We start from the raw sequence: 27,064 nt of genomic DNA on the forward strand, positions 1-27,064 counted from the left end.
TTGATCCCTATTGTTTACAGCTAAAGTTTATCTATCTCATTTTCTCATGATTGTCTCCTCTCAGCTCCTTTTAAATTAGATCCAACTATTAGCAACAATCATTGTGCTTTTCCTAAAATACAGTCCTTAATGCTGAGGGAGTAATGCAAAGTGAAGGGCTCCTAACTATAATCTAATTTCATATGTGTGTATTATTTTTAGGAGGGGCTATCACTGCTTTCTTCAATCTCACTTCTATCAGCCTGCAGTGATGATTTTGGGGACCTTTGGAGCTCATTCTTCTAGTTCACAAGTGGGGTGTTGTAATGCTGCAGTTTTCACCCTGCACTGTAGGGATCCATAAGGGTGTGTAGACCTTCTAAAGAGGCTACGAAGGCAATAAAGAAGAGCCGTTCCATTGTCAGGACTAGCATCCCCTGCACAGTGATCTGCACCCCTTCAGGGAAACAGCTAGGGCTTTGCAAATTCATTAAAAGCTCAAAAGTCTTTGGTAGTAATAGAAGAGGATGGAAGCCAGAACTTCTCAGATCTCTCCCAATCTGTTCCAAAAGCCACCTTAGCACCTCTTCCTCTCTCTGAGTCAGTTTGCTTGTAGCTGAGCGTTAGCAATATTTTCCCCCACTATAGTGGTGCATGTGACTCTTTGAAGTGTTGATCATTTCTGCACTCTAGCACGTATTCATAAATGCACCTTTCTGCCCTAAAACCTTATGTAAGAACTCAGTGTGAGATTCCTCACATGGCAATACAGGCTGGAGAAGCACTGCCTATGTTTCTCTAATGCCCAGAGGAGAACACCTATACAGGCAGTGGCTCTGCAGCTATGAAAGGCCAAGATTTAAATTTTGGTGATGGCAAGGTGGCAGTCATCACATGCAGATCTCTCCCACCCCTACTTCTTCATCAGAAGCTCTGTCATGCTTTTTCAGACCAAAGCTGCTTGGAGCCAAGACAAGCTCTGAGCAGTCTGTCATGGAACTCTACCAGACGGTGATATGATAAGGTACCTTGTGGATTTGGAGTAATCTGAATGCCTTCTGTACAGCTGTCCTGTGGTTGCCTGTAACAAGTACATGCAGCTTTCTGATAACTGTTACACAAGTCCTTACTGTTTCTCATAACACCAGAGGGAGGAGCATTCAGCATTAAGTCCAATACAAATAAAAGGACATTCATTTTCACACAATAAATTGTAAAATTGTGCAACACACTGCCATGAGAAACTGTGGAGGTCAAAACATAAGTGGATTCAAAATGTACTTGCTAAGTTTGGGTCTGTCAGTGCCCATTACAAGCAGTGCAGGGATTCTGGATACAGCTTTGCCTTAAAGAGGTCCTCAGGCTGCTGATGACTGGAGTTTGGGAAGGAATAAACAGGAACATGTTTGCTTGTTATACTTTCTCCACAAGCATCCTTATTGGCCAGTTCTGAGGACAGGATACTCAGCTAGATGGCCTTTCATGGTACCCATGCAACCTTTCTTACCTTTCTTCTTTTTCCTCTTCCAGGGTGTGCATTTGTGAAATACTCTTTGCATGCAGAGGCCCAAGCAGCCATCAGTGCCTTGCATGGCAGCCAGACAATGCCGGTGAGTAGCTCTGTAACACGGGCAAGTGAGGATCGGTCCAGCCTTTGCTTCCCTGTGGCCTGATTGAGGAGGAGGGATGATTTATCTATGCTCTGCAACTCGTCTTCCAGGAAGGATGGATAACAGCTCAGGCATGCAGGGCCTTGGGTGTGCTTAACTCATCAGTGGAAATGCCAGGATGACGCTGTAATTTCACACAGGTGCAGAACCCCAGGGGGTGCTGTGTTCTGTCACCAACAGTTTTGATGACCTGAAAAAAAGACATATGGTTCACAGAGGCCAAAAACATTGGGTCAAACTCACCATGAGTGTAACCTTTCAAGTTTCAGAGGGATGACTAAAGTAGGAACTTCTGTCTAAGGGCTTCTTTGTTTTCCTTCCTCAAAGAGTCCCTGCCTCTAGGTGAAGGATAAAGAACTTTTTGACAGCATTCAGCAGAGAGAAGCAAGTTCACATGATGGCACTGGAAGCTAGAGACAAATCACACAGTGATGGGCACTGCTCACTACTAGTACAAAAGTGCCTACCTAGGCATAAATGTGGTGCCCTACATTCAACTTTTGAAAGACAGTCAGACCAACTACTGAATCTTTCAGGAAACATTTGAGGGATCGTTCCATTTGGACAAATATCTAGTAATATGGGGGTTTGAGTCTGATAGTTCAGGGAAGTAGAAATGGAAATGTATTTTCTATGCAAAATGATATTTGCACACCATCACACAGACCCAGAGGAATGTAAGGCATTCCACTGTCACCAAGGAAAGACAATCTAGTCCAACATGTTTTGGTTTATTATAATAGTACATTATTTTTATTACTAATTATTCACAGTATAAATCTTAAAAGGCTAAGAAGCATGCCGACAACTTGGAAAGGATACAGGAAAGCTCAATAAAAGATATTTAAGAGTGTAAAATCTTCCTTTCAGTAAGAGACTCTAATGTAAATTCATGAATTTATCCAAATAAGTTTAAAGTGGGCCTGGCAGATTGTCTCTAGGTCTTTGCAGGGACAAAAATGGAAAATTCTTTACAGGGGAAAATGTTTCTAAAAGTAGCAAATCATCAAGATCACATTTTTTGTAACCCCATCTTACAAAAAACAGATTAAAAATAGTACATGTTTACCAGTGATGCTATTGAAAAAAATCTCCTTGCAGATGGGGGGGGTGTCTCAATTTTTTTAAGTATTACAGTACTTTTAGGAGTCTCTTCCTAAAAGATTCCTTCTAACAAAACCATATGCTGGACTTGATGCTGACATCCTATTGTGAAATATTATGGGCATCTTTCCTGAGGCGGGTCAAAGAGGTACTTTTAATGACTTACTTTCAAATTTTGACACAAAGTGATAATGTGTATAAATTGACATCAGGAATTGCAGTTCCACAGGGTGTAGTACCACAAAAAGGTGTAATAAAAAGTCAGTTCCTGTCCCCAAAAGCTTGCAAACTCAGATGACAGAGGTGAGAGGAAGATGAGAGAGAACAGACAAAACTCAAGAGTTGAAGATTTCATCTAGATCTACTATACCCAAAATATCCTCATCCTTCCTATTTTCAGCACGCTTTAGATAAGAAAAAATGTTCATCTCTTGACCACTTGGGAGTAAATTTCTGTTCCATCCTGCTGACATCAACTGAACTTAAGATGTGCAAAACAATGAAGAATTTGACCATTTCATCAGTCAGTTTTTTATGGGACCACTTTTTTCTGTTGACTTATTTGTCTCAAATACCTGTTCTAGAAATGTTCTTGAAGCACCATCTGAAAAAGCATCACAGTTTACCCCTTACTAACACATCCCAGATTCACAATTGAGTTTCCATGGCCTGACAAGTTTCCATGAATTGTCTGAACCTCAGCAGCAGTCCACGTACCTATTCTTAGTTCACAAGAAAAGCAAGTAGAAAATTATGAATTTCACCCTCTTCATTATAAGCTATGTGGCATTGCCTTGTATCTCCCATGAGCTACGAGCAGGCACATGGGCAGTTACCATGGCTCAGCAGACTAGTGAGACCTGTAAAGTGACTTACACTTGATCAAGACATGGAACACACACTGTTTTTCCCACAGGGCCACAAAATGTTTAAGGCACTTTGAATGCGATGGGCCAAATACTGCAAGTGATCTCTGTTCTCATTCTCATTTTCATGGTGCTTCAGGGTGTGCAGCTTCTTTCAGGACTTGGATGTTCACAGAGAAATGCAGCCACCTCGTGGTGAGATGGCAATGTAGCCCTCGTCCTTGGAAAGGAGGGGTGCATTGCTGCCATCTTCCTTCAGCTCCCCCCCCTCCCATTTCTCTCACCATTAGGACTGGCCTCATTTGTCCGGCTGCGATGCCAACTCAAAGTTGTTTCTGTGGTTCAGCCAATTTAAACGTCTCTTGCCTTGTCCTCGTGTACTACCAACGGGGCATCCATCATCATTCTTGTCAGGTCTCGAGCTGTTCGTTCCTGTGGCGGACTCCTGTTTCTCCACAGCTGTCAGGATTATTGCTCTACTGTGACTTCCTGCAACATATGTTGCCTAATAGTTTCAAAAGGCAACTTTCTTTTATGAAAGTTTTTCCTTTTTTAAAATTTTTTTTTTTATTAACCTTTCCTTGGACAGGTGCCTGACCGCCATCCGTCACAAGATCACTTCTCTATGCAAGGCACTTGTTTCTCCTAAGGTCTACAACTTTCCAATTTTCACACAATCAATTGCTTTGAGAAATAACTTTCCCAAAATCCCTTACTTTTGAGCAGGCCAAAAGTTCCTTCTGTATCTACCTGCCAAGAGAGATTTTTTGTGTCTTTTAAAATCATATTTTCTGTCAACTCATCAGCTTTACCATTGTGTTTTACTTGACCTCCATGTCCTCCTTTATAAGAGATCATAAGTTTCATGTATTTATAATGTATTTATAATAATTATATGCCCTGTACCTTCACCTTTGGTTAATCTATCCTCTCCTGTGCCTCTTCCCCATCCATATGGGGACATGAACAGGTCTCTTCCCTTGATTCTCTTCCCTTCATTCAAGCCTTGTCCCTAGCAGCCTTAGCCACCAACATGAATTCAGCTACTATTTCTATAGTGACAGCTTGCAGATCTAACTTCCCTACTTCAAGACCGACTTCTGTTCAAACTAAAATCTTGGCCTGTCTTTACAGCATCTCCTAGTGGATGTCTAGCTGTCAGATCAAGCTCAATATGTATAAAACAGCTCTTGAACTTTTCCTCCCAAACCCTGTCTCCTCTCTCCTCCTCCTCCATTCTCAGTCACTGTGGACAACATTATCATCCTACCTGTCAGTCATGCTCCTACCTAGGCATCATCTTCAGCTTGGTTTTCTCCTTCTCTCCATGTCTTCATATCCAGATGACAGACAAATGTTGAAGAGTAGTTCTGCACAACACATCTAATACATCTAAGATATGGCCTTGTCTATCCACCCACATGGAATAAACTCTCCTCAGTACTTCATCGCACATACCTAAATCGCAGCAGCTTTTATCCTACACAGAAAGTACACAGGGTTAAAAACTATACTACTGTTGCATCTTTTTCACCATCTCACCCACTGTGGCACCTCAGAATTTCTTTTGTTATGAATTAATTCCTGGAAGGGGTAAAACAGTACTGTTATCTACATCTTCTGCATAGAGGTGAGAAGTGAAGAGTGCGATTCATTTCATTTAGCTTTAACAGTCTAAAAGCTTGTAATTTATTTTAAACATCTTCTAGGATTCCTACAGAAAGGAGAGACATTTCTAGAGATTTGTGCATTCTTCCCTTTATCTGTCTGTGCTAGGATGGGATAAATCACCTTCTGGGCATGCCTGTCCCTTTCATTAATTATAATGGAGATCTCCATTACGGTATTAGACTGAATACCTGAGGTGGGACTTGTCTCACCTAATTTGAGACATCCAGAAGCTAAGGAGCTATGTCTGAGGCTGTCATCTAAGTGTTTGTCATCTTAGTTTCTACTGTAATCAATAGAGAGAAATAGATACATCTGGAGAAATTTTATTTTACAGAAATAGACTTTGAAACCTGTGAAACCAAAACCCAAATAGAAGTGTGCTTTTTAACTAATTTTAGGTGTCGGATTCCTATGGTCTCCCAGTTCCAAAATAGTGATTCTTCACCTGAAGTGCAACTTAGAATGAAAAAAGACCCATACTGCTTAAAACCAAAAGCGAAAAACACTTGCTTCCTGCAGATGTCTCAGAGTCTACAATTGCCTTTGCTCACCAGTGATACATCCTTGCCACCCCGAAATCCTTCTGCTGTACTTGTTGCTGCCATGGTAATCTTGTTGGAGGTAAAGATCTAGGGTGACTCTATACCAGCTGATATTATTAGCCACCTACAAGTCAGATATTAAAGCTGTTCACTTGGCCTCTTGTCTGATGATGATTCCTCCCACATAGCTCAGACATGTAGCTTAAGATTGCCTGACTGAGCCATGGAGCCATCTGCCTCCCCACTGAGTGTACAAGGAGCTACGCTGAGCATGCAGCTTAGAGTGGACATCTAACTTCATGTCCAATGCAAGGGGAACTGAATCCTGGTTTGGGTGTTTGCTGCCCAACAAAAGCAATTTCGGATTCAGAAATCAGGCATCTCACATGAGTCCTCTGACTCCTGATCTGTTACGTGTACTGTGAACTTGCCTAACATACTAATTGTCAGCACTATGTTCATTCTATATCTTTCTTTTATTAATGAAATTTAAGACCATTAAGACCTCCAGAACCCTGTAAGGTGGCTTCCCCCACCACACAAGCCAAGTCCTCTTTTGTTTTACTATAGAAGTCTGCATCAGCTTGGTCAAACCACAGCATTTCTTCTGCATCCAGGCAATAATCAAGCAAGAAAGGGAGGAGACCAGCATGGCTGAGCTGGGACCTGCTGGTCAAACTGAAAGGCAAGAAGGAACTGCACAGGCAGTTCAAGCAGTATCCTGGGAAGAGTATAGGGATGCTGCCCGGTTATGTAGGGATGAGGTCAGGGAGGCCAAGGCGTGGCTGGAGCTGAACTTGGCAAGGGATGCTAAGAATAACAAGGGCTTCTACAGGTATGTCAACCAGAAGTGCTGTGTGCTAAGCACCACACAAACCTCTTACAGAAAAGTTCCCGCACTCAGTATCTTACCAACTGAAGGTCAGGGTTGGCCTGGCTGAATTACATCAAAGTGCTGGTCAAAGCATAAAACTTCAGGATCATCCATAATCTTATCATCTACACTTATCTTAGAGCTGATAGAGAGAGACTAGCCCCTCAGAGAGACATCTGTCTGTCTTAAGTAATTGATGGTTTAGAATACATACTCAAAATGTCTGCAATTAGGTAATCTGAATGTCCCTCTAAGGGACAAGACACAAGATATGTGAGATGTGCTGGGTACGCTACAGCACACTTGAAGTCTTATGGGGATGAGCCAGGGGCTCCTGAGGTAATAGAAACCAAAGGCAAATCATAGATAAAACACCCCAAAGGAAGACCACCTGAAGAGCAACATGAAGGAAAAGCAGCCACTCCAGCCAGTGAGTCAGCTTCATTGGGCACCCAGCTGAAATGCCTTTACGCAAATGCACGCAGCATGGGGAACAAGCAAGAGGAGTTAGTTAGAGATGTGCACATGCCTCCAGAGCTATAATCTTATTGGCATCACAGAGACCTGGTGGGATGGCTCCTATGACTGGACTGTTGGAATGGAGGGATACAGGCTCTTCAGGAAGGACAGTCTGGGAAGATGAGGAGGGGGTGTTGCCCTCTCTGTCAATGAACAGCTGGAGTGCATGGAGCTCCACCTGGGGATGGATGAAGAGCCAATGGAGAGCTTATGGGTCAGGATTAAAGGGAATGCAGGGGCAGGTGATGTTACAGTGGGGGTCTGCTACAGGCCACCTGACCAGGATGATGGAGCAGATGAGGCCCTCCATAAACAGATAGGCGCAGCATCGCCTTCACAGACCCTGGTCCTCATGGGGGACTTGAACCACCCCGATATATCTGTTCGAAGGACAACACAGTGGGGCACGAGAAATCCAGGAAGTTCTTGGAATGTGTCGATGACAACTTTCTCCTTCAAATGGTAGAGGAACTATGCTGGACCTTGTCCTTACCAACAAGGAGGGGCTGGTGGGGAATGTCAAGGTCAAGGGTAGCCTCGGCTGCAGTGATCATGAAATGGTAGAATTCAAGATCCTTCAGGCAGTGAGGAAGATGCACAGCAAGCTCACTACCCTGGGCTTCAGGAGAGCAGGCTTTGGCCTCTTGAGGGACCTGCTTGGCAGGGTACCATGGGAAAAAGTACTGGAGGGGAGAGGGGCCCAAGAGAGCTGGTTAGTATTCAAGGATCACCTCCTCCAAGATCAGGAGTGGTGCATCCCAAGAAAGAAGTAGTCAGGCAAAAATGCCAGGAGGCCTGCATGGATGAACAAGGAGCTCCTGGACAAGCTCAAAAGAGAAAAGGAGGCCTACAGCGGGTGGATGCAAGGACGGGTTGACTGGGTGGAATACCGAGAAACTGTCCAAGTGACCAGGAAGCAGATTAGGCAAGCTAAAGCCCAGGTAGAATTAAATCTGGCTAGGGACATCAAGGATAACAAGAAAAACTTCTAAAAGTACGTCAGGGGTAAAGGCAAGACTAGGGAAGATGTGGGCCCTCTCAGGAAGGAGACAGGAGACCTGGTCACCCAGGATATGGAGAAGGCTGAGGTGCTGAATGACTTTTTCACCTGGGTCTTCACTGGCAAGGGCTCCAACCACACCACCCAAGTTGCAGGATGCAAAGGCAGGGTCTATGAGAATGAAGAACCGCTCACTGTAGGAGAAGATCAGGTTCGGGACCATCTGAGGAACGTGAAGGTGCATAAATCCATGGGACCGGATGAAATCCATCCACGGGTCCTGAGGGAGCTGGCAGATGAAGTCGCCAAGCCGCTTTCCATTATATTTGAAAAGTCGTGGCAGTCTGGTGAAGTTCCCGATGACTGGAAAAGGGGAAACATAACCCCCATGTTCAAAAAGGAAAAGAAGGAAGACCCGGGGAACTACAGGCTGGTCAGTCTCACCTCTGTGCCTGGCAAGATCATGGAGCAGATCTTCCTGGAATCTCTGCTAAGGCACATGGAAAATTAAGGAGGTGATTGGTGACAGCCAACATGGCTTCACCAAAGGCAAATCGTGCCTGACAAATTTGGTGGCCTTCTATGATGTTGCCACAGCATTGGTAGATAAGGGGAGAGCAACTGACGTCATCTACCTGGACTTATGCAAAGCGTTTGATACTGTCCCGCACGACATCCTGGTCTCTAAATTGGAGAGACACAGATTTGATGGATGGACCACTTGGTGGATGAGGAACTGGCTAGATGACCACACTTAAAGGGTTGCGGTCAACGTCTCAATGTCCACATGGAAACCAGTGACGAGTGGCGTTTCTCAGGGGTCAGTACTGGGACCAGTGCTGTTTAACATCTTTGTCAGCGACACGGACAGTGGGATTGAGTGCACCCTCAGCAAGTTTGCTGATGACACCAAGCTGTATGGAGTGGTCAACACGCTGGAGGGAAGGGATGCCATCCAGAGGGACCTGGACAGGCTTGAGAGGTGGACCTGTGCGAACCTCATGAATTTCAACCAGGCCAAGTGCAAGGTCCTGCACCTGGGTCAGGGAAATCCCAAGCACAAATAGAGGTTGGATTGAGAGCAGCCCTGAGGAGAAGGACTTGGAGGTGCTGGTGGATGAGAAGCTCAATGTGAGCCGACAACGTGCACTTGCAGCCCAGAAAGCCAACTGTATCCTGGGCTGCATCAAAAGAAGCGTGGCCAGCAGGTCAAGGGAGGTGATTCTGCCCCTCTACTCCGCTCTGGTGAGACCCCACCTGGAGTACTGCATCCAGCTCTGGAGTCCTCAGCACAAGAAGGACATGGACCTGTTGGAACAGGTCCAGCAGAGGGCCACGAAGATGATCAGAGGGCTGGAGCACCTCTCCTATGAGGACAGGCTGAGAGAGTTGGGGCTGTTCAGCCTGGAGAAGAGAAGGCTCCAAGGAGACCTTATAGCAGCCTTCCAGTACCTAAAGGGGGCCTACAGGAGAGATGGGGAGGGACTCTTTATGAGGGAGTGTAGTGATAGGACGAGGGGTAATGGTTTTAAACTGAAAGAGGGGAGATTTAGATTGGATATCAGGAAGAAATTCTTTACTGTGAGGGTGGTGAGGCACTGGAACAGGTTGCCCAGGGAAGTTGTGGATGCCCCATCCCTGGAAGTGTTCAAGGCCAGGCTGGATGGGGCTTTGAGCAGCCTGATCTAGTGGGAGGTGTCCCTACACATGGCAGGGGGGTTGGAACTAGATGATCTTTAAGGTCCCTTCTAACCCTAACCATTCTATGATTCTACATAAGCAAAAGAAGCAACAATACAATATCTTGGAATTAACTGGTTTTATACACAATTAATCAGTATATTTAGCTAGTTCATAGCCTTTTTCCTGGTCTCAGTAGAGAAGTAATAACCAGTGGATACTTGAGCATCTAAATCTTAATATTTACCTAAATCTGGAAAATGCAGAATTAAGAAGGTCAAACTTGAAGCCATCAGTCCACCACCTCACTTCCCAAGGATGTCTTCAAAATATCCAGGTAACAAAACAGAACCTTAGACAAACACGTAATACAAATAGATAACAATTAAACAGACCATGATTCAGAGTATCAATTAACTAACAAAATTTACTCTCATTTATATTCCAGCATGGGCTCAAGTCCTCAGTTAATAAAAGCCGTCTTGTGAAAGTCAGTAGAGAGACAGAGTTGCTCACCCCCTCAGGCTGTCAGGGTAAATAGGAAATGGGAAGGTCATTAGACTTTAGTTTTACATGAACACAGAAATATAAAGTGGGGTGTTTCAAAGGTAATTCTGGGTGAAAGCTGATAGGAGTCCAGCATCTAAGTGCCCTTTATGCCTCACAGCTGAATTTGCCCTAAAGTTACTCACCCAAAGTCACAAAGTCTAGGGTGGAGTTGGATATTATCAACGCAAGTCCATCTGCTCAAATTAATGCAGAAGGCTGAGGCCTCCTTTTACACTGTTGATGTTGGAGAAGCTGATAGAAGAGAGTGGAGATGCCAACTCAGACCCATTTTTTTTTCTCTTCATTGTTGATCTTCTGCTCTTTATAGAACATGCACTCCATGCCATCTCTTTGTGTAATACATAGACTGGCTTGTTTAACTCAGGGCAAGACACAGCACACACATTGCTTCTATTTAAAAATAATAATACATTAGGAACCTATTCATAACTCACCAGAAGGCCCTCCTTCCAATAATGAATGATTTTTCTGAATATGCTACCTGAACACCATTTATAAAGTCATGTGTTGTCCTTTGGGATGAAAGAAGCAATGGATGTGCAATACCTAGATGTTAATTTGCAGTCATTTCTTCCATCAAAATCCAATGGTTCTTGATAGTTCAGCTTTGCTTTCCTTTGAGCAGGGGGTTCTGGCTGGAGGGGGACTAAGGTCCATGGACCATCCCACCCCACTGCTGCAACCAAGACAGCGGATTCTACAACCTTTGGGCCAGCATTTTCCCAGTGTTACCGTAATTTCCCTTAATTCTTTCTATAAAAAATAAAATCATAACACTGTGTTTCCTGCCTCTCCCTTGTTCCATAAATGAACTAATAAATCACATGTTTCCAGATCCCAGAATAGAAATTCAGGCAGCCTGGCTGCCTGACAGGGGGTATGGATGATGCTGGCACCAAATGTGGCCTTTACTTCTCTTGTCACGTCTCCATAGCCACACAGGCATCTGGCAGGACAACAGAGAGACCCATGGGACATGACAGGCTTCACTTGCCATCTTCCACAGGCCTCCTCACTCCCTCCAAACCACAGCATTCATTGCCTCCAAATGGGATAAGAGGGATAACTGCTCATGAGCTGTACGGCCTCACTCTAGACAAAAGGATTTAATTGGCACCATAACATCTCTTCATGGGTCCAGGGGGAGTTGGGAACCAAATTAACAGCCATGGAGGCAGCCAGGGGAAAGCGGGAGTGGGACCGTGCCACCACTGAGCGTTGCCCAAGTTCTGGCACTGGCAGCAGCCCCTGCAAGGTTTGCTGCACTCAACACTTGCCTCATCTGGATGAGATTAGGACCTGAGGGGGCTAAAATAATTTGCAAGTGCTGACCTTTCTGGGATATCAGAGACATTGATAAGCCTCCAGTCCAGGAGGCATAAAATGCTCCCTGCATGGCAGGGGTGTTCCCAGACTACTGGAGGGAGCTCCACCAGGCATCACCACCTTCCTCTAATAAGGATGTGTTCTTTCCACTGTGGAGAGGAATGAAGATGTCAGTGTTAAATCTTTACCTCTCTGCTTGTTTTGAGGGCGTTTCTTTCTTCCCCCTTCTTACCCTCCTCTTTCTTTTGCTCCAAACTTCAATTACATCAGTGGGATCTTCCCTTTGATTTAAGTGGGCTCTGAATCAACATTAAATCACTGGATGCTTCTGCTTGTTTCCCTTCCAAGCCCTGCTCAGGTGTGTGGTCTAGATTGATAACACACATTCTTGTAAGGAGAACAGAAAGACCTTATTAATTGGTAGATTGCTATCCCTATCCAAAACATAGACAGCATTAAGTGATTCAGTAGCTATTACCCAAATGGGTTTTGCAAAGATCAAAATGAATTTTTAAAGGGCAAAGATGTATTTAGATCAAAACAATAACTTTCAGATAAGACCCTCAACAGAAGTTTGCACAAATTCACAAATGCGAAGCATCCTACCAGACACCAATGACTGCCTCAGACATCCCCTGGCAAGTGAAGTCAGGTAGGGGAATGTGCTTGACTTCCCATCCCAAAGGTCTGTGTGATACTTACAGGAATAGTGGTTGTGAAGTCTCATCCATCAGCAAGGAGACACGTTTCAGTCTCGGTGGAGTGGAATGCAGTAAGGGCAGATCCTTCAGCATAAACCAACCTTTTGTTCCACCAAAACCAGCAGAGCTTCACTGAGTTTATACCATCTCATATCTTCAGCTGACCACCCGTTTCACCATATTAAAGCATGGGTGATACCACCCTACAAGCAGAATTATTTATCAATCAACGACCCTGCGGTTTTATATTGCTTGGAGATATTTAGTTTAAATATGCTGCAAAAATGCAAATACTTCTTACTATCCCAGTCAAGCAACGTGCTTTACACCATGATAGCCTAGAGTCATACAGCATGACAGTGATCTGGGATGCCCAATCACATGCAGCATGTTTGCAATTCAGTGACACTGAAATGTTCTTTTATGTCACATGCACAGTTGAAATGTATCTGCCCAGCTTGCCAGCCCTTCCTCAACATCTATTTCTTTCCAAGTCATCTTAGGCTGTTCATGTCCTCATCCTGAACTGCCAAGGAAGAGTGGAGCTCATGTGAGCATAGTCACAAAGCATCAGGGGCTCCATACCTGGTTGTGATGCTGCCTTGCTGTAACAATAGACAATTCACTTTATGTCTCTGGAATTATTCCACTTCTCTTATTTTCATCCTTGCCTATTTAGACTGAAGGAAAGATCATTCAGTAACTAACTTTCATGGGACTCTGTGCTGCAGCTACTAAACATTTTCTTAATAGTAATAATAATTTATGAAAAAAATATGGCAAGTCAGCATTTGTTGCTGTAAGAATATTTTCAGGGAAAGTATATTTTTAGTAAATACAGAACTAAATATACCTTATCTTCCAATTCATGTTACTCTTATTGGGAATGGGAAATTATAACGTTTTCTTTTGAATTCTGGATTTTAAGTTTTTCATCAAATAGACAAAAAAGAATTATTTATTGCTTTCATATTCCTAAATAGCAGGTTAGAATTTCCACTCTACCAGGATAACAACCTTTTCTACTTCATAATGCATTAAGGAAGGCAAATGATTCTGTGAGGACTTTTATCATCCATAGACTGAGCTAAAAAATGCAGAGATGCTTGAAGAACTCTGCTCTGAAGTTTAGGTTGTTTGGATATCTGGCTTTGATTTGAGGGGCATACTAATACCCAGGTTATATAGTGAATTCTTTCTAATTAGAATTGGGTACAGTGCCACCAGGAGTCAATGACTCTGTTGCCCTGCAGAAAGCAATAACTTTAGCTCAGAGACACCTGCTAAGTGTTGTATGGGCAAGTAAAACCTAAATCAAGCTTCCACTCCAAATAAATTACAGCTCTGGAGACCTGTGAAGGGAAGTACCTGCAGCAACTCTCTCTGCTTAGACACTGCATGACGAATCTCCTCTACCGAGGGAGCAGCATTATCAAAGGGTCTGTCACTCCAGCCCTGGATGAATGCCTCCTTTCCCTGCTCTGTCTCTGTCACTCTCATCTCAAGTGTGTCTAAACAAGCTCTCAGGACTGTACATCCTACTCATCTTACAGATGAGACATGAAATTGAAGCCCTGAGTACAGAAAAACATAGCATATTTCATAAGAGGGGAGGGATGTTAGTTCTGGTCTTCTGGCCATCTTCCAGCATGGATAATTACATTTCTACCTAGCTAAAATTCCTTCTGCTCTACAGTTTTAATTGGACAGTAATTTCTTTCTTGCTTGTCTAAAATCCCAGGTTGGGGTCAAACCCACACTGGCTAATTCAGCATCCCTATTTTCAGTAGAGCTACACAGGCATTTAAAAAACAAACCAATCTGGTTTTGTTTTCAAACTTAGGAGGTATACAAAATGGCCTCATCTGACAGACCCCAAAGCAAAGAAATCTTCCTTTGGCTTTGTAAGGGACCACTTGTAATTTTTCCTAAACAAAGCAGCCTGAAGAGACTTTTAATGTCTCAAACATTCAGTACCAGGCCGTCTGCTCAAGGAACTGACAAGGCTAACACCTGGTTATCTCTAGTGCTATTTATGGGAAAGATAGAGACTGGCGTCAGGACGACCAGTTTTAAAGAAACAGAACAGCCCTGTTTTCTCTCCCATGAAGGACGACCTGTTTCTTCGAAAAAGATGCTATGCCCAGTGTTGACTTTTGCCTCATTATCCATGAAATGCATATTAAAGTTCACACCCCTGCATGTGCTAATTAAGATTATCGAGATCATGCTAAATATATATGACTATAGTTCTTGTCTCCCCACTCCAAATCATGCTGCACGTCACCTGTGGGAGAGAAAAACTTGAGACAAAACTGCCCCTAGGAGTGGGCGAACATAAAAGGGGGAAGACTTTCCCTGAAGAGAAGAAGAGAGAGAAGAAGATTTATGACCTGGGAAGATTTTTCCCTGAAGAGACCCTGAAGAGTGCTTCTACAACCCGCGCTGACCGAAGTAATGCTGGAACCAGGACCAGTGATCTCTATCTCTCTCCCTCTCAATCTCTCCTCTACCCCTTTGCTTCTTTCCTCCTTTTTTTTCCCTTTCTTCTTTCTCTTTCCTTTCAAAGAAGTAATGCAAGGCATACCGTACTGCTTGCTATAATTCATTGTATACCTGTTATTAAGTACCGCTTGCCATAGTTTGTTGTATACCTGTTGCTAATCAACGCAATGCATACCTTACTGCTTGCCATAATTTGTTATATACCTAACTAATTATCATGGACCTAGTTAAGACCTGATTACTAACCTAATAAATGTTTGTATACAGACCTTAAGATTTGTCTCACCTTAGTCCCTGCCGCTGGGGATTTACAAATCTGAGTCACTTACCCCCTCTCTTTTCCGAGTGGGATGTGACAGGCTTTCAGGCCCCAATTTCAAGGATCCTTGTGTGGAAATACTACCCTGAATGGGTTGCTGAAGATCAGCATCCGCCCAGCTCCGCTTTGCAGTTGCAAAGGGAGTGCTAAGGCAAAATTTCCAACATAAGCAACCCCATTCACATGGTGACACTTAGGAAGGTAGTCTGATTGCCCAAATGAGAAGTATCTAGCAGCACCTATTTATTTAAGCATCTTGGCTGGTGTGCACGGCTGACATTTTGGAAGGTACTTGACTGATAGGATCTGCACGTTCAGATCTCTTATAGTCAAGAGCATTAGTCACTGGAACTTTAATGTAACAAGCCTTTTTTTAAATATCTTTGGCTTGGAACTTCTAACTGGCTCCATTTGAACCAACCAAGATATAAAAGTCCACCTGTATGAGAGAGACAACCTTGTAGTAAAGTACTTAACTGTATGCTTACCTCCAATGGGACATTCGTTAAGCTTAAAGTGAAACATGATTCAATGGCTTTGGCAAATTAGGTCCAAATTCACCTGTCAAGCTCCCATTTTCAAGAATGACTTTATTTCACACGTCAAGACAGGCTGGGAAATTAGTTTTTCCCACCGAGGACTCTGATTAGGGATTACAAATCGAGTGAGGCACAGGGTAATTTTTCCTCCATCTTTTCCCTCACCCCACCAGCCTAGAGAGCATCTGACTCTGCTGACTAAGGGGAGCAATTCATTAACGCACGCAGGAGGGGGATGGGAAGCAAGATAGTCATATTAAGTAGACTTGCTGGCCCAAGAGAGAATAGGGAAAGCACAATAATACTTAGCCCTTATATTATTCTATTCATCAGTGGATATAAAAGCATTTGAAAAAGGAGGTTGATTTGATGGGAAGGGAGATAAATGCCAATTCCAAGTAGCCTGTTGCAGAGGCACCACAACAGGAATGCTCATGTTCATGATAGTATCTTTTGACTGTGGATCTGCAAGGTAGAGAAATAAACAGGTCCTTCCCTCGCTAAAATGCAGAATTAACACAGAGATCTCAAAGTACATTTCAAACATTATTGACTTACCCACTGTAACTCTCTTAGGAGCTGGAGAAATATAAGGTCCAGTCCAACAGCCGGCGAAAGCAAGAGAGAGATTATGTATTACTAATAAATGACTGAACAGACAGGACCTATTGCCTTTGTCAGCAGACAATGGCTGATTTACACCATGGTTTAACTGTTTGCAGAAGCAATAAATAGTCCAGATGAAGGGCTCTGTAGTTTTTACCCCATGGAAAATCTGTCCCATTCTGGGGAATGTCTAGTGTTATCCAGTGGATGAGTGAGAGTCACTGGAGTAGAAAGCAGTCTTGTGCTGCTGTAGATGAACAGCACTGTTTGGCTCCTCTGCTAAAAATCCTGCACTGGGTGATCTGATAGAGTTTACTGCCTGATTTCCCTTGGGCCACATGAAAGGGCTGTACATGAGGAACCACATACAGAAAGCATCAATCCCAAGGTCAATCTTCATAATCAAAAGCAATGCAGCATCTCTACTGGATATGTATCTTTAACTGCTTACATGCACATCTCATTACAGAGCACTCTTAAAAAAACCCTTGTTTTTCTCCTCTTTCTTTGTAGTGTGTGCTCTAACTTGCTTCTATTTGCTAATGGCCTTTCTGACCTGTGTATATGATAGTGATGGTCAAAGAGGCCTGAAGTCCTGCTGTGACAGGCAACCTAGAAAAACATCTCATAAGAGGCAGTTTTAGACCCCATTGGTTCAAATGGCTGCTATGCAGTCACTACAACTCGCATCAGGAGGGAAGAACACTCCAGGGGCAAGAACTTCATGTGGAGGTTACCCATGTATTCATGATGCCATCTACAATAATAGCTTGGTTTTCAACAGTGTGAGGCATCAGCAGTTTCCTGAGGCAGTTCTCCGGCCCTAAGACTTCCAGGTCAAATAGAGATAGAAATAAAGAGGGAAAGAAGAAGACACCAACTTATTTACACTTCTCTGTCCTACTAACTAGAGCAGGTTACATCTTCAAAACCCATTTGAAGAGATGAATACTCATTCACCTGATGAAGTTTCAAAATTCTCCATGCTGCAGCCTCTACTCTGCAAACCACAACAGCAGCTCTGAACAGTCCAATCTGCTGTGAACCAGTGCCTCTTTCCAATACAGCTGCAAATAGGTTTAAATCATTAGATTCAGGTTAGCAAACAGGCTCAGGGTTAATTAAATGAGTGTTGAAATCTAATTAAGGACTAGTCCAGGTGATAATTAGCAGGAAATGTATGCATTAAAATATTCATTTGTCAATAAGCTGCAATTAAGAGTGTGATTTAGGGAAGGATCAATTACTATATCATGTGATTTAAAAAAATGAAAAGTTGCCCAGCCTTGAGCAGAAATGCAGGGGAATTTTGGCTATGTTTGTTTTTTCTTCCCCTCCTCCGCTTTCTGTTTTGCTCTTATAACTTCTGAAGACTGCTCTCAACCCTTGAACAGCGCATTCATCTCTGTCCTGGTTTGAGGTAAAACAGAACCAATTTTCTGTTTAGTAGTTTTTCTTTTTAGCTAAGCCTCTTCTAACTCTCTGAAATTAACAGAATATTGTGCAGAAACTGTTCACTCTCAGAGTGATAAGACCAAGGAATGGTATGCACAGAGGCTCTTGCTTATACTTACTGCTATAATAACCAAGGTCAGCTAATTTTGTTACTTGCCCTGTTGGAAGGTCAGAAGCGGAAAAGTGTAGAGGGGTTGCACTTGTGGGGAGGAGCAGACAGGACAGGTGACCCAAAACTGACCAACAGGGTATTCCATCCCATCTGCCTCACGCTCAAGCTGAGGGATCAAAGGGTCAGCCTTCCTTCTTCAATGGCCGACGTCTGAGGAGGACTCTGTCTGTTCGTCTGCCTTTGATCCCAATCCATGCATTCCTGACTCCAGATCCAGAATTCAGCTCCTGCTATTGCTGAGTCCAGTCTGGGATGTTCCCTGTGTCTGCCAGTGACGTGATTGTCATCCTGGGAGCTGGATACAGTTTTGTATATATTGTATCCATTTCATGATTTTTATTATTATTATTTTATTAATATTTTCATTACAGTAGTTTATTTCCTTCTAAACTCATAAATCTCTTCATCTCTCTTCCTCCTCTCCTTGGGTTTTTTGAGAGGTGGGGGGGAGCATCTGTCATTCGTCTCATTGGCCAGTCCGGCCCAAACCACATCAATCTCTCTGTCCCTTTGTTTTCCTGAAGCACTTCTTTCACCCTCTTGCTCTTCACCACATTGTTCGAGTGGGTTATAGATTTGTTAGAGAGAGACTAACAGGTCAAAAAGAAAGATTCTTTGCCAATGAAAATCAGAACAGGCTGCTAATCTAGGGGAACATCGCTCATTGTGTGGCCTTAGATTGTGGGGTTTTTTAGCAAGTTAATTCCTCAAGTCTTTATTCATAAATGAGGATCTGGAGAGGCTATTGAATATGCAGAGGTTGGACTTATATATATGCACATCCATAGTTGTGGTTTACTACGCTGTTCCCAATTTGCAGCAGAGCAACTCTGCTTTCACCAAGACTATTTTTTTTCTGGTTACAACTACATAGGGGTGTGTGTAAACCAATTAATAGCACTCCCCCTGTGTGATCCCAGGCAATCCCACCTCTGCTAGAAAAACAAGGGCCCTGCAACAGCCCAGCTCCTCTGGCACGAAGCTGGTCTCGACGAGTGCTTACCCGGGAAATATCTTTAAAGCTATATAGCTACCCTGCAGCTTAGTGCATTTATCACTGTCAATCTTAAAGAATCTGTAAATGTTGCATAAGAATAAACCTTACTATTCGTGCACCTGACTGCTTCTTTTTGAAAGCAGCCAGACCTACAGCAGATAGGCTGTTTGTACATCTGGGGTCGGGTTTATAGTCACGGCAATAATTGGCCTATAATTAAGAGATAAGTCCAGCCGCCCCTAGCCCCTCTAATCTCTGAGGATCAGCTAGAACACAAGGGGATTCATCTCTTACCAAATTTATCCATTCACTAAATGCAACACCGTGCTGTGGAGAATCAACCAGCCCATCAAGTTAGGATGTCCTTGGAGCCAGCCAAAAAAATATCAGTGCCTTCCTTCCTAAGAAGATCTATTTCTTCCCATCTCTGCCTCCTATCAGAAATTTAAGAATTGCAGTTACTGTCCTTTCATCTCATTTTTGGAGGAGAGGGATTTCTTTCATTCCCAAAAGCTCTACGTTTTTCAGACTTCTGCAGCCAGTTCTGCACCAGCGTTGACTGCAGACATGACCCAAACACCGTAAAACTCGCCTAGAAAATTGTAATCTTAAATGTTCATGGAGAGGAAACTCAGGTCTATCAGGTACTATTTTTGCTCCCCTAATTTAAAAGTGCTGAAGAGATGCTGCTTGGTGATGAGATGTACACCCCACCCAGCATACTGAATCCTGTCTCCAAGGCTGGACAGGGATTTCTCACAGGACATGGGGGTTACAAGACGCAGCAGTGTGAAAGGGTGATCCAGCTGAAGGGGTCCGGCATGCACAGAGCTAACACATTCCATCAAAATAAATCAGTTCACAAATCCTACCACATTCATCCAGCAAAACCTTCTACATTTTGCTGCACTGAGTCCAGATCTTTGTCCTCTGATGAGGACAACCTACTGGGCCAGAAGATTTTCTATATGTTGAAAGACTAAGGCAACAACTTTTGCAGAGAGTACATTACTGACAGCCTGGAAGTTTGAATTTTGGAGGAAACTAGGAACTGGGCTGCTGGCTTCAGTTGTTCACCCTCCAGGGTCCTTTTCTTCCTTCCTGATGCTCTCAGCCTCTTGCAAAGGTCCAACTCAAAAGGCCTGAGAGGTTGCATGGGAAAAATCAACATCAGCTGGATCCCACACTATGAAATCTGTGTTAGTTATATGGATTGCATGAGCCAGTGTGTACCTGGCTAATTCACTTTTGTGTCTCCTTTTGTCTCCTGTTCTGCAGGGAGCATCTTCAAGCCTGGTGGTGAAGTTTGCAGATACAGATAAGGAGCGTACAATGAGACGCATGCAGCAAATGGCAGGACAAATGGGCATGTTCAGCCCCATGGCCATCCAGTTTGGAGCGTATGGCGCCTATGCACAGGCAGTAAGTATAGACACTGGCTCTATGCATGTTCACTGGAACAGGGGTGGCCCCTAGAATGGCACAAAGCACACGTGAGCAGAACGACTGAACAGAGGCGGAACCAGTGATTTCTCCATAACACTGCTTAAACAATGGGAGCAAACTCAGCCATGCCACCTGGGGTAGGAGAGGACATCTCCTTCAGAGATGCAATACCTGCTTCTAGCAGTAACAAATCTGTGGTCATGTGTGTATCCATGCAAGACATTTCCTATGGGTTCTAAGCCATTGCTGTCAAATCCAAACACAACTAGCATTAGAGTTTTGGACAAAATTGGCCCTGAATTCAGTTCATGTTAGTTCTCTGTCCCGTGTCAGCACCATCTATCACTATAAAAGGTTTGTAAGGGCACAAATACCTTTCTGGCCCTCCTCTGATAGAGGCCACACAGACTGGGTTGAATGGGGGAGATGACTTTCTGCTCCATTTGGCCAGGCCCCTGCTGCCCCATGCATCATTGGGGGTGTCTTTGGAGTGGTCGCTGGATAAAATGGCAGCTTTTGACAGAAATGCTTTTAGGTTCATGAAAGCATGCTCGATAATACTAAAATGGATGAGCAGACATATGAAGACATACAATCCTGGCTCCCCAAAACAGTATGATTTAAGTACACTGGGAAAACACATAGAATCATAGGGTTGGAAGGGACCTACATCTGCTATTTAAAGCAGTGTTGCACTTCAGTTATCCTACTTACATATCTAACTTGGACACTGGGCCCCTGAGAAAATGTGACTGTGCAGGGAGCTGGGCTCCTGACGAAGCCCTGAAATGGATGCCTCTGGCATAACTACCTTTCCTTAGACTACAATTAACAAGGACCTGCAAGACAACATCAGGTTCAGGTAACTCAGTCTCTGGCAGATATTTCAGAGGAAAATAGAGGTGATCCCTGCAACAGGCAGACACATACTGCCAGGTGACTTTGGCTGCCTTCTCTGGAGCAGATGAAAAAGGAACATTTGCAGGCAGTGACAATGCATCTAAGTACTTCATCCATTTGGTGGTAAAATGTGGTCCTCTTGTACTCTGTGCTGGATTTGTGTGCAGGAAGGAAGTACCATTAATCCCATTTTCCAGGGTAATATCTTCTGAATGAGAGAGACCAAATGACTTGCCTTAAGTAATACAGGACCAACTCAGGAATTACATTCCAGTGTATCCATACTCCCTCCAGCACACTGACCACAAGGCTCTACTTTCTTCCCTGCCTATTTCCTTCTCATACGTTGGCACCATGGACTTCCCATCACATCCATGTGAATTTTTTTTAACTTGAGGGCCTAGAAATTTCTGTCCTCCACTGAGTGTCATGTGCCTCACTGGACACTTGGTACAACCTAGTGTGCCCTTTGCATGGGTCATGTAAAGTCAATATGTACCCCCTGGTGCTATATTGAACTTTTTTTATTCCCTTCCTGCTAGACAAATTCCATTTTTCCTTCAATTTTTCCCTATTCATTTTTATTCCAAATCAAAGAGAATCTTTTCCTCTTCCTCTGTCCCCTTCTCCCCTCCTCACGCAACAGAAGAGCTGTCCCCTCCCTAGCCTGGCTGTGTTTAACTGTCCTCCCAGCTGGGGAAGGCTGCAGGAAGGGGAAAAGAGACAGTAAATCACAGCTGAGCTCAGGCCAATGGCCAACAGCCTGACAGGTGGATGCAGCATCTATGACCCATGTACTAGAGGAATTAACAGGAGACAACCTATGGGCAGCTGGAGCCAAACATCTGCAGAGGTTGTCATGTGGGAGATGTGATTCCAGAGTTATGCTACAGGCATTGATCAGGCAGCTGGAGAGGTGGTAAAGACACCGCTGTCCTGATGCTCTGGACTGAAAACTCTTCTTGCATCATTTTTAATCTAGAGTAATTTTTCTAATTGCCATGATAATAGAGTCATCCCAGGTTTATACTAATACAAAAGAGGATGAGGTCTGCACCTTTACATCACAAAAGTTCCCTCCGTCTATTTCTCACCAGATAATACAGGACATTGTGAGGGTAGGTGCTTGAGTGAGGATTTCTCTCTGAAGAAAGAGTGAAAACAATTCCTGGGTCTGCTCCCGCTCCACTTGAAACTAATGAATATTTTTCCTATTGATTTCTGTGAAAGCAGAATTGGAGCCATCCTCCTTTTTTTCTGTTAAATATGATAATAAGGGGGAAAGAATAAGTTTTAGATCTTGACCCATTGGATATGACAAGCTGGTGACACCAATCACCCTGGAGACTTCAGAGCTGTCTAAACGATGGGATCACATTTCCATGTGGCGCCTGTACACCCGGAGTGTGCTCAGATGCTGTCTCTCAATCAGCCTCCCTATCTGTCTCTTCCTATCTGCGTCTCTTCCTATCTGCTTCATCTCACAGTCTCACACAAAAGGGAAGGAAGGGAGCGTTGAGGCTCTGTGACGTTCCCTTGGTCCTGATTAATTCACCTTGGAGTGCTGGCTCTTAGATATCACGGTGATTGGCACCTTGCAAATGCCAGCGTGAGATGGAGAGATCAATAGGGGGAGAGAGAAAGGGGGAGCAGTTTTATTCAGCCCAAACTGAAGTTGAAGAGCTAAGTCAAGTCAAGAGCAGGACAGCAGTGACAGCTGATGGTACTGCCACCAGCAATTCACATGACCTTGGGTGAACTGTGTGACCTTGGGTGAACTGTTTGACCCCCTGGTCTCATTTCCCATGTACAAATAAAGCTGATGCTCAGACTTATTTATTTTCCCTTCTCCCTAAGGGATACATCTCTCTGGTGCTTTCTCTCCATGGGTTTTCACACAGGAGTATGATGGTAACACAAGCTGAAGAATTGCCTCAGTGGTTAGTAGTAAGGCCAGGACTAGCATGAGACACTAAGCTCTCTGATTTGTACTCGTAACCTGTCCTCCCAACTATCTCACTGCAGTCTTGACTGATGTCTCCATATAAGAGTTCCCAAGCAATCCCATGAGAGCTGGTTAATCAATAGTTTCTAACGATCCATCCCCATGGAGGAGGTTGCCAAGTCCCCTAGGCAGTGGTTTCTTGCTGAATCTCCCACAAAGAGGCAGCATGCACATCACTGGGCCTGCATTAGCTCCTGCAAAAAGGTCTCCATGCATCAAGGTGGCCAGTGCAGCAGAAACCCACACGATGCAGCTGTTTGAGAAATTAGTGGGCAGACGTGGATTTGCAAACCCAGCTGCACCACTGAGGAGAGGTGGCGAGGGTCTCAGTCCATCAGTGTTTGACTGATAGTTGTTAGTGTTGCCAACAAGACTGCTTGTGGCCCCAGCTTCTCTTTAAGTTACCTCCTTTGCAGCTCATCAAACGGCCATGTCACAGCTCACTCCCTGTTGCTGCTTGCTGCCAAGCCACTCAACCTCAGCTTAAGCAACTTTAACCTTGATAACAGCGACAGCCTCTCTCGGCTAAGCAACTAGTCCTTGGGTTCAGCAGACAGAGATTAAAAAAATCAGGAAGCAAAGGGGGTTCTCCTCTCTATGTGGTTTTTGTCTCCCCTCCTCATGTGCCACCTGCAAGCAGACCAGACAAAGCTTGGCACTAACTCTGAGTGCTGTTTCAGTGACACAGAAAGTCACATCAGACCCACCTCACCTCTTTTCTATGCAGCTCAAGGCAAGTCAGGTTTCATGGCTCCCTAAAGCTCCCAGTGCCCCTATACTAATTTGTTTCAGGGCTTTTTTGATTGTTTTAGGTTTTTTCTTTTCAGCAATATCTTCCCATACTCATTTAACTTCCCCTTTTATGGGGCAAATATTTATTTTAGTTCACACATGTATAGGGCACCAGCCCTTTTTGTTGCCAGGTTACTGTAGATCTACATCAGCTGGGTATTGATAGTTGTTTCTGCAATCTCAGTTAAGGCCAGCTTGAGGTATAGATCTGAACTCAGCCTGGAGAGGAGACTGATGCTAGGTGGCACCACCTTTGATTTGCTGCCAGTCAAGAACAAACCTACAGGCACATACTCCAGCTCAGAGCAGCACAGCATGCCTTCTTAGTCCCTGGTAAGAGATGGGGTGGCCAAGTCCAAAATCATGAGCAGACTATGAATGGTGGTAGTATAGTCCTGGCCCAAATAAACAACAGTGGCAAAAGTTCCTGCAGGTCTTCTTTCTATGAAGAAAGTGGCAAATAGTTAGTGTCTGTTTCATGTCACTGCTGCCCCACCATGCAGAAAAGAAAACGTGCACAGACCAAAAAGGGTTGGGAAGATGGGAAAATGCAGAAGAGCGAAGCAAGAACAAAGGAAGGAGCCTTGGAAAGTGACAGATACTGTATAAATTATTTAATTTTTAAATTATTTAAAATAAGATCAAAGTCATAAATCAAGTTTGTATAAAAAATGGGGTGGGAGTGTTAGCCAGGATCTCCTGTCTAAATTCCAGCCATGGGACTGATTGTATCCTGCAGCAGGGGACAAACATAGAGTTAGTGAGTAAAAACAGACAGATGGGGACAGGGGCAACATAGGCAATGGTAATATTTGCTCTCTGTCCTGGAGCAAGTCCTTTCCTGTCAGTAAATCCCAGCTCCCTTCACTCTGAAAAAGTACAAATGGCTGCAGCTCCTGAACTGCAGACAAAAGCTGCACCAAATGTGGGAACATCCAGCACTGCATAGCATTCAGTCATCGTCATAAGTGGTCACCTTGGGAAGTTAGGGCAGCAGTGACTACCATGCTGACCATAAAAGCCTAGGTACCCCCCTCTGCCTCCCTGTCCCAGCTCCTGTGGAGATGAAAGGATATTTCTGCTAAATGATCTGAGGTAATGCTGAAGGGAAGAATCAGTTCTTCCAATATTTATTCAATTCATACTGTGAAATTATTTTGGAAAAATACTTAAAAAAATTCATCTAGCCCTATGAAATCAGGGAAAATTTACTGAATATTGACCATCTTTTGCATATAATAGTTATTATATTTAAACGACCAAAATGGGACAGTATATTTGGCAAATACTACCTGTTATGCAAATCACTTGTTCTGATCTGTTCCAGAAGAGGAAGCTATTTTGAAGCCATAATATTTTCTAGCAGGGCTAATACCATATTTCTGATCATCAGCTCCCTGGTAATTCAGAAATAATGAACACTTAGATTTGGGCTCTATATACATATTTTTTTTTAGGTTTTGTTTTTTTCCCACAGTTCTCAGGAAGTTAGAAATCCAAACTATTGTGTATCAGACTTTGTAAAGACACTAAGACACATGAATCCAGGTGTTGCACATTTGTTTAGTTTTTAAAAAAATCTTAATTAAATTTAAATTTTATTTTCAAAGCATAAATTTCTGTTTCCAAGAAGACACTAAAAATGTCTGAAGGATCATTCTGATTTTTTTACAGAATATCTTGTTTGAAGGCTTGGGAGATATTTTTGGGTTTATTTCCCAATGGCCAGTTAGGTAAAACAGATGTGAATTTGTCAATTCTGTGATTTTACCAAATATGAGTCCTCTTACTGCTTGATTGATCACTTTACTTACCTCTTTCTATCACAAGAATACCATGAGGATTAATTAGCTAAGTGTTTGTATAGATCGTTAGAGGTGGGAAGCGTGGGATGTTATTACTTTTATTATTATTACTGAATGAAGAATATGAAAAGTCAAACAAAACATCATGTGGTTCAGAGACAAGGATAGAAAATAACACTGAAAAAAATTAGGTCATCAGATCGTTCAGAGTAAGCTTTCTCCAAGGGCATTGATCATGTTATTTCAAAAAGACTGCATCAGAAATAATTCTTCTCTCTCCTCTTCCCCTTCTTCAGTTTCACATGTATTTCTTTGTGGGGCTGGGGAAGGCATGCTGTAGCAGCCTTGTCCTATTGCTAGCAGGAGGTTTTGGCCTTGAGTAAGTCACTTCATCTCTCCGTGCACCTGTCCCTCTGGTAAGAAAAGGATAATATTTCCTTCTGTTGAGTGCAGTTGCATGACCCTGCTGTCTAACAGTCACTTGATGCCAAAGGCGGCCATCCTATTCCCAACCCCATCTCTGGCCACATGTCCTTACCCCATGCCACTAGACTGACAGTGCCCACACAGGGACCCACTTTTGGGAGGAAAATCAGGAGTAAGCGCTGTGGTTTTGTGCTGCATGGTTAACACTGCTGGTGTTGCTCCTGAGCTGGTGCTCAGCAGCTGTCCTGGTGCAAAGGTAGCAGCAAGACATGGAGAGGGAGTTGTGCATCAGCAAGCTCTTGCTTTGACACAGCTGTGTTGCAAAACTGCATCCTTTGCTGTTTTTTATCTTAATCTCCCATGCTAGGATAGGATGCATAAGCCTGTGGAGGCTATACTTGAGATAGCAAAAAGGTGTGTGAGATGAATCCTCCCATCTCTCTCTGTTGATCAGCTATCACTACCACCCCTCCCCATACTTTGAATGGCCTTACCAGTGCCTCTCCAACTGCCCCATTGGTTGTCAAGTCCTGGGATGGTGACTGCAGGCTCATAGTTCTTGAGGTGCTGCCCATGGACATGAACCAGTTTGGTA

At 43.7% G+C, this 27,064-nt stretch overlaps 1 protein-coding gene across 34 annotated transcripts in view; it reads left to right on the forward strand.

Annotated features, from left to right (window-relative positions):
- LOC128902031 (CUGBP Elav-like family member 4) overlaps window positions 1-27,064 on the forward strand; it is a 684,112-nt gene that overhangs the window by 594,652 nt on the left and 62,396 nt on the right. For 24 of the 34 annotated variants that reach the window (XM_054184357.1, XM_054184335.1, XM_054184348.1 and 21 more), the window contains 2 exons: window positions 1,510-1,589; window positions 20,374-20,517. In XM_054184357.1, the coding sequence (XP_054040332.1) occupies window positions 1,510-1,589; window positions 20,374-20,517 (224 nt within the window). The remainder of the gene's footprint in view (window positions 1-1,509; window positions 1,590-20,373; window positions 20,518-27,064) is intronic. The other 10 variants (XM_054184356.1, XM_054184350.1, XM_054184340.1 and 7 more) reach the window with 1 other exon arrangement.

The sequence above is a fragment of the Rissa tridactyla genome, chromosome W (assembly GCF_028500815.1).
Source record: "Rissa tridactyla isolate bRisTri1 chromosome W, bRisTri1.patW.cur.20221130, whole genome shotgun sequence".
NCBI classification, from domain to species: domain Eukaryota; kingdom Metazoa; phylum Chordata; class Aves; order Charadriiformes; family Laridae; genus Rissa; species Rissa tridactyla.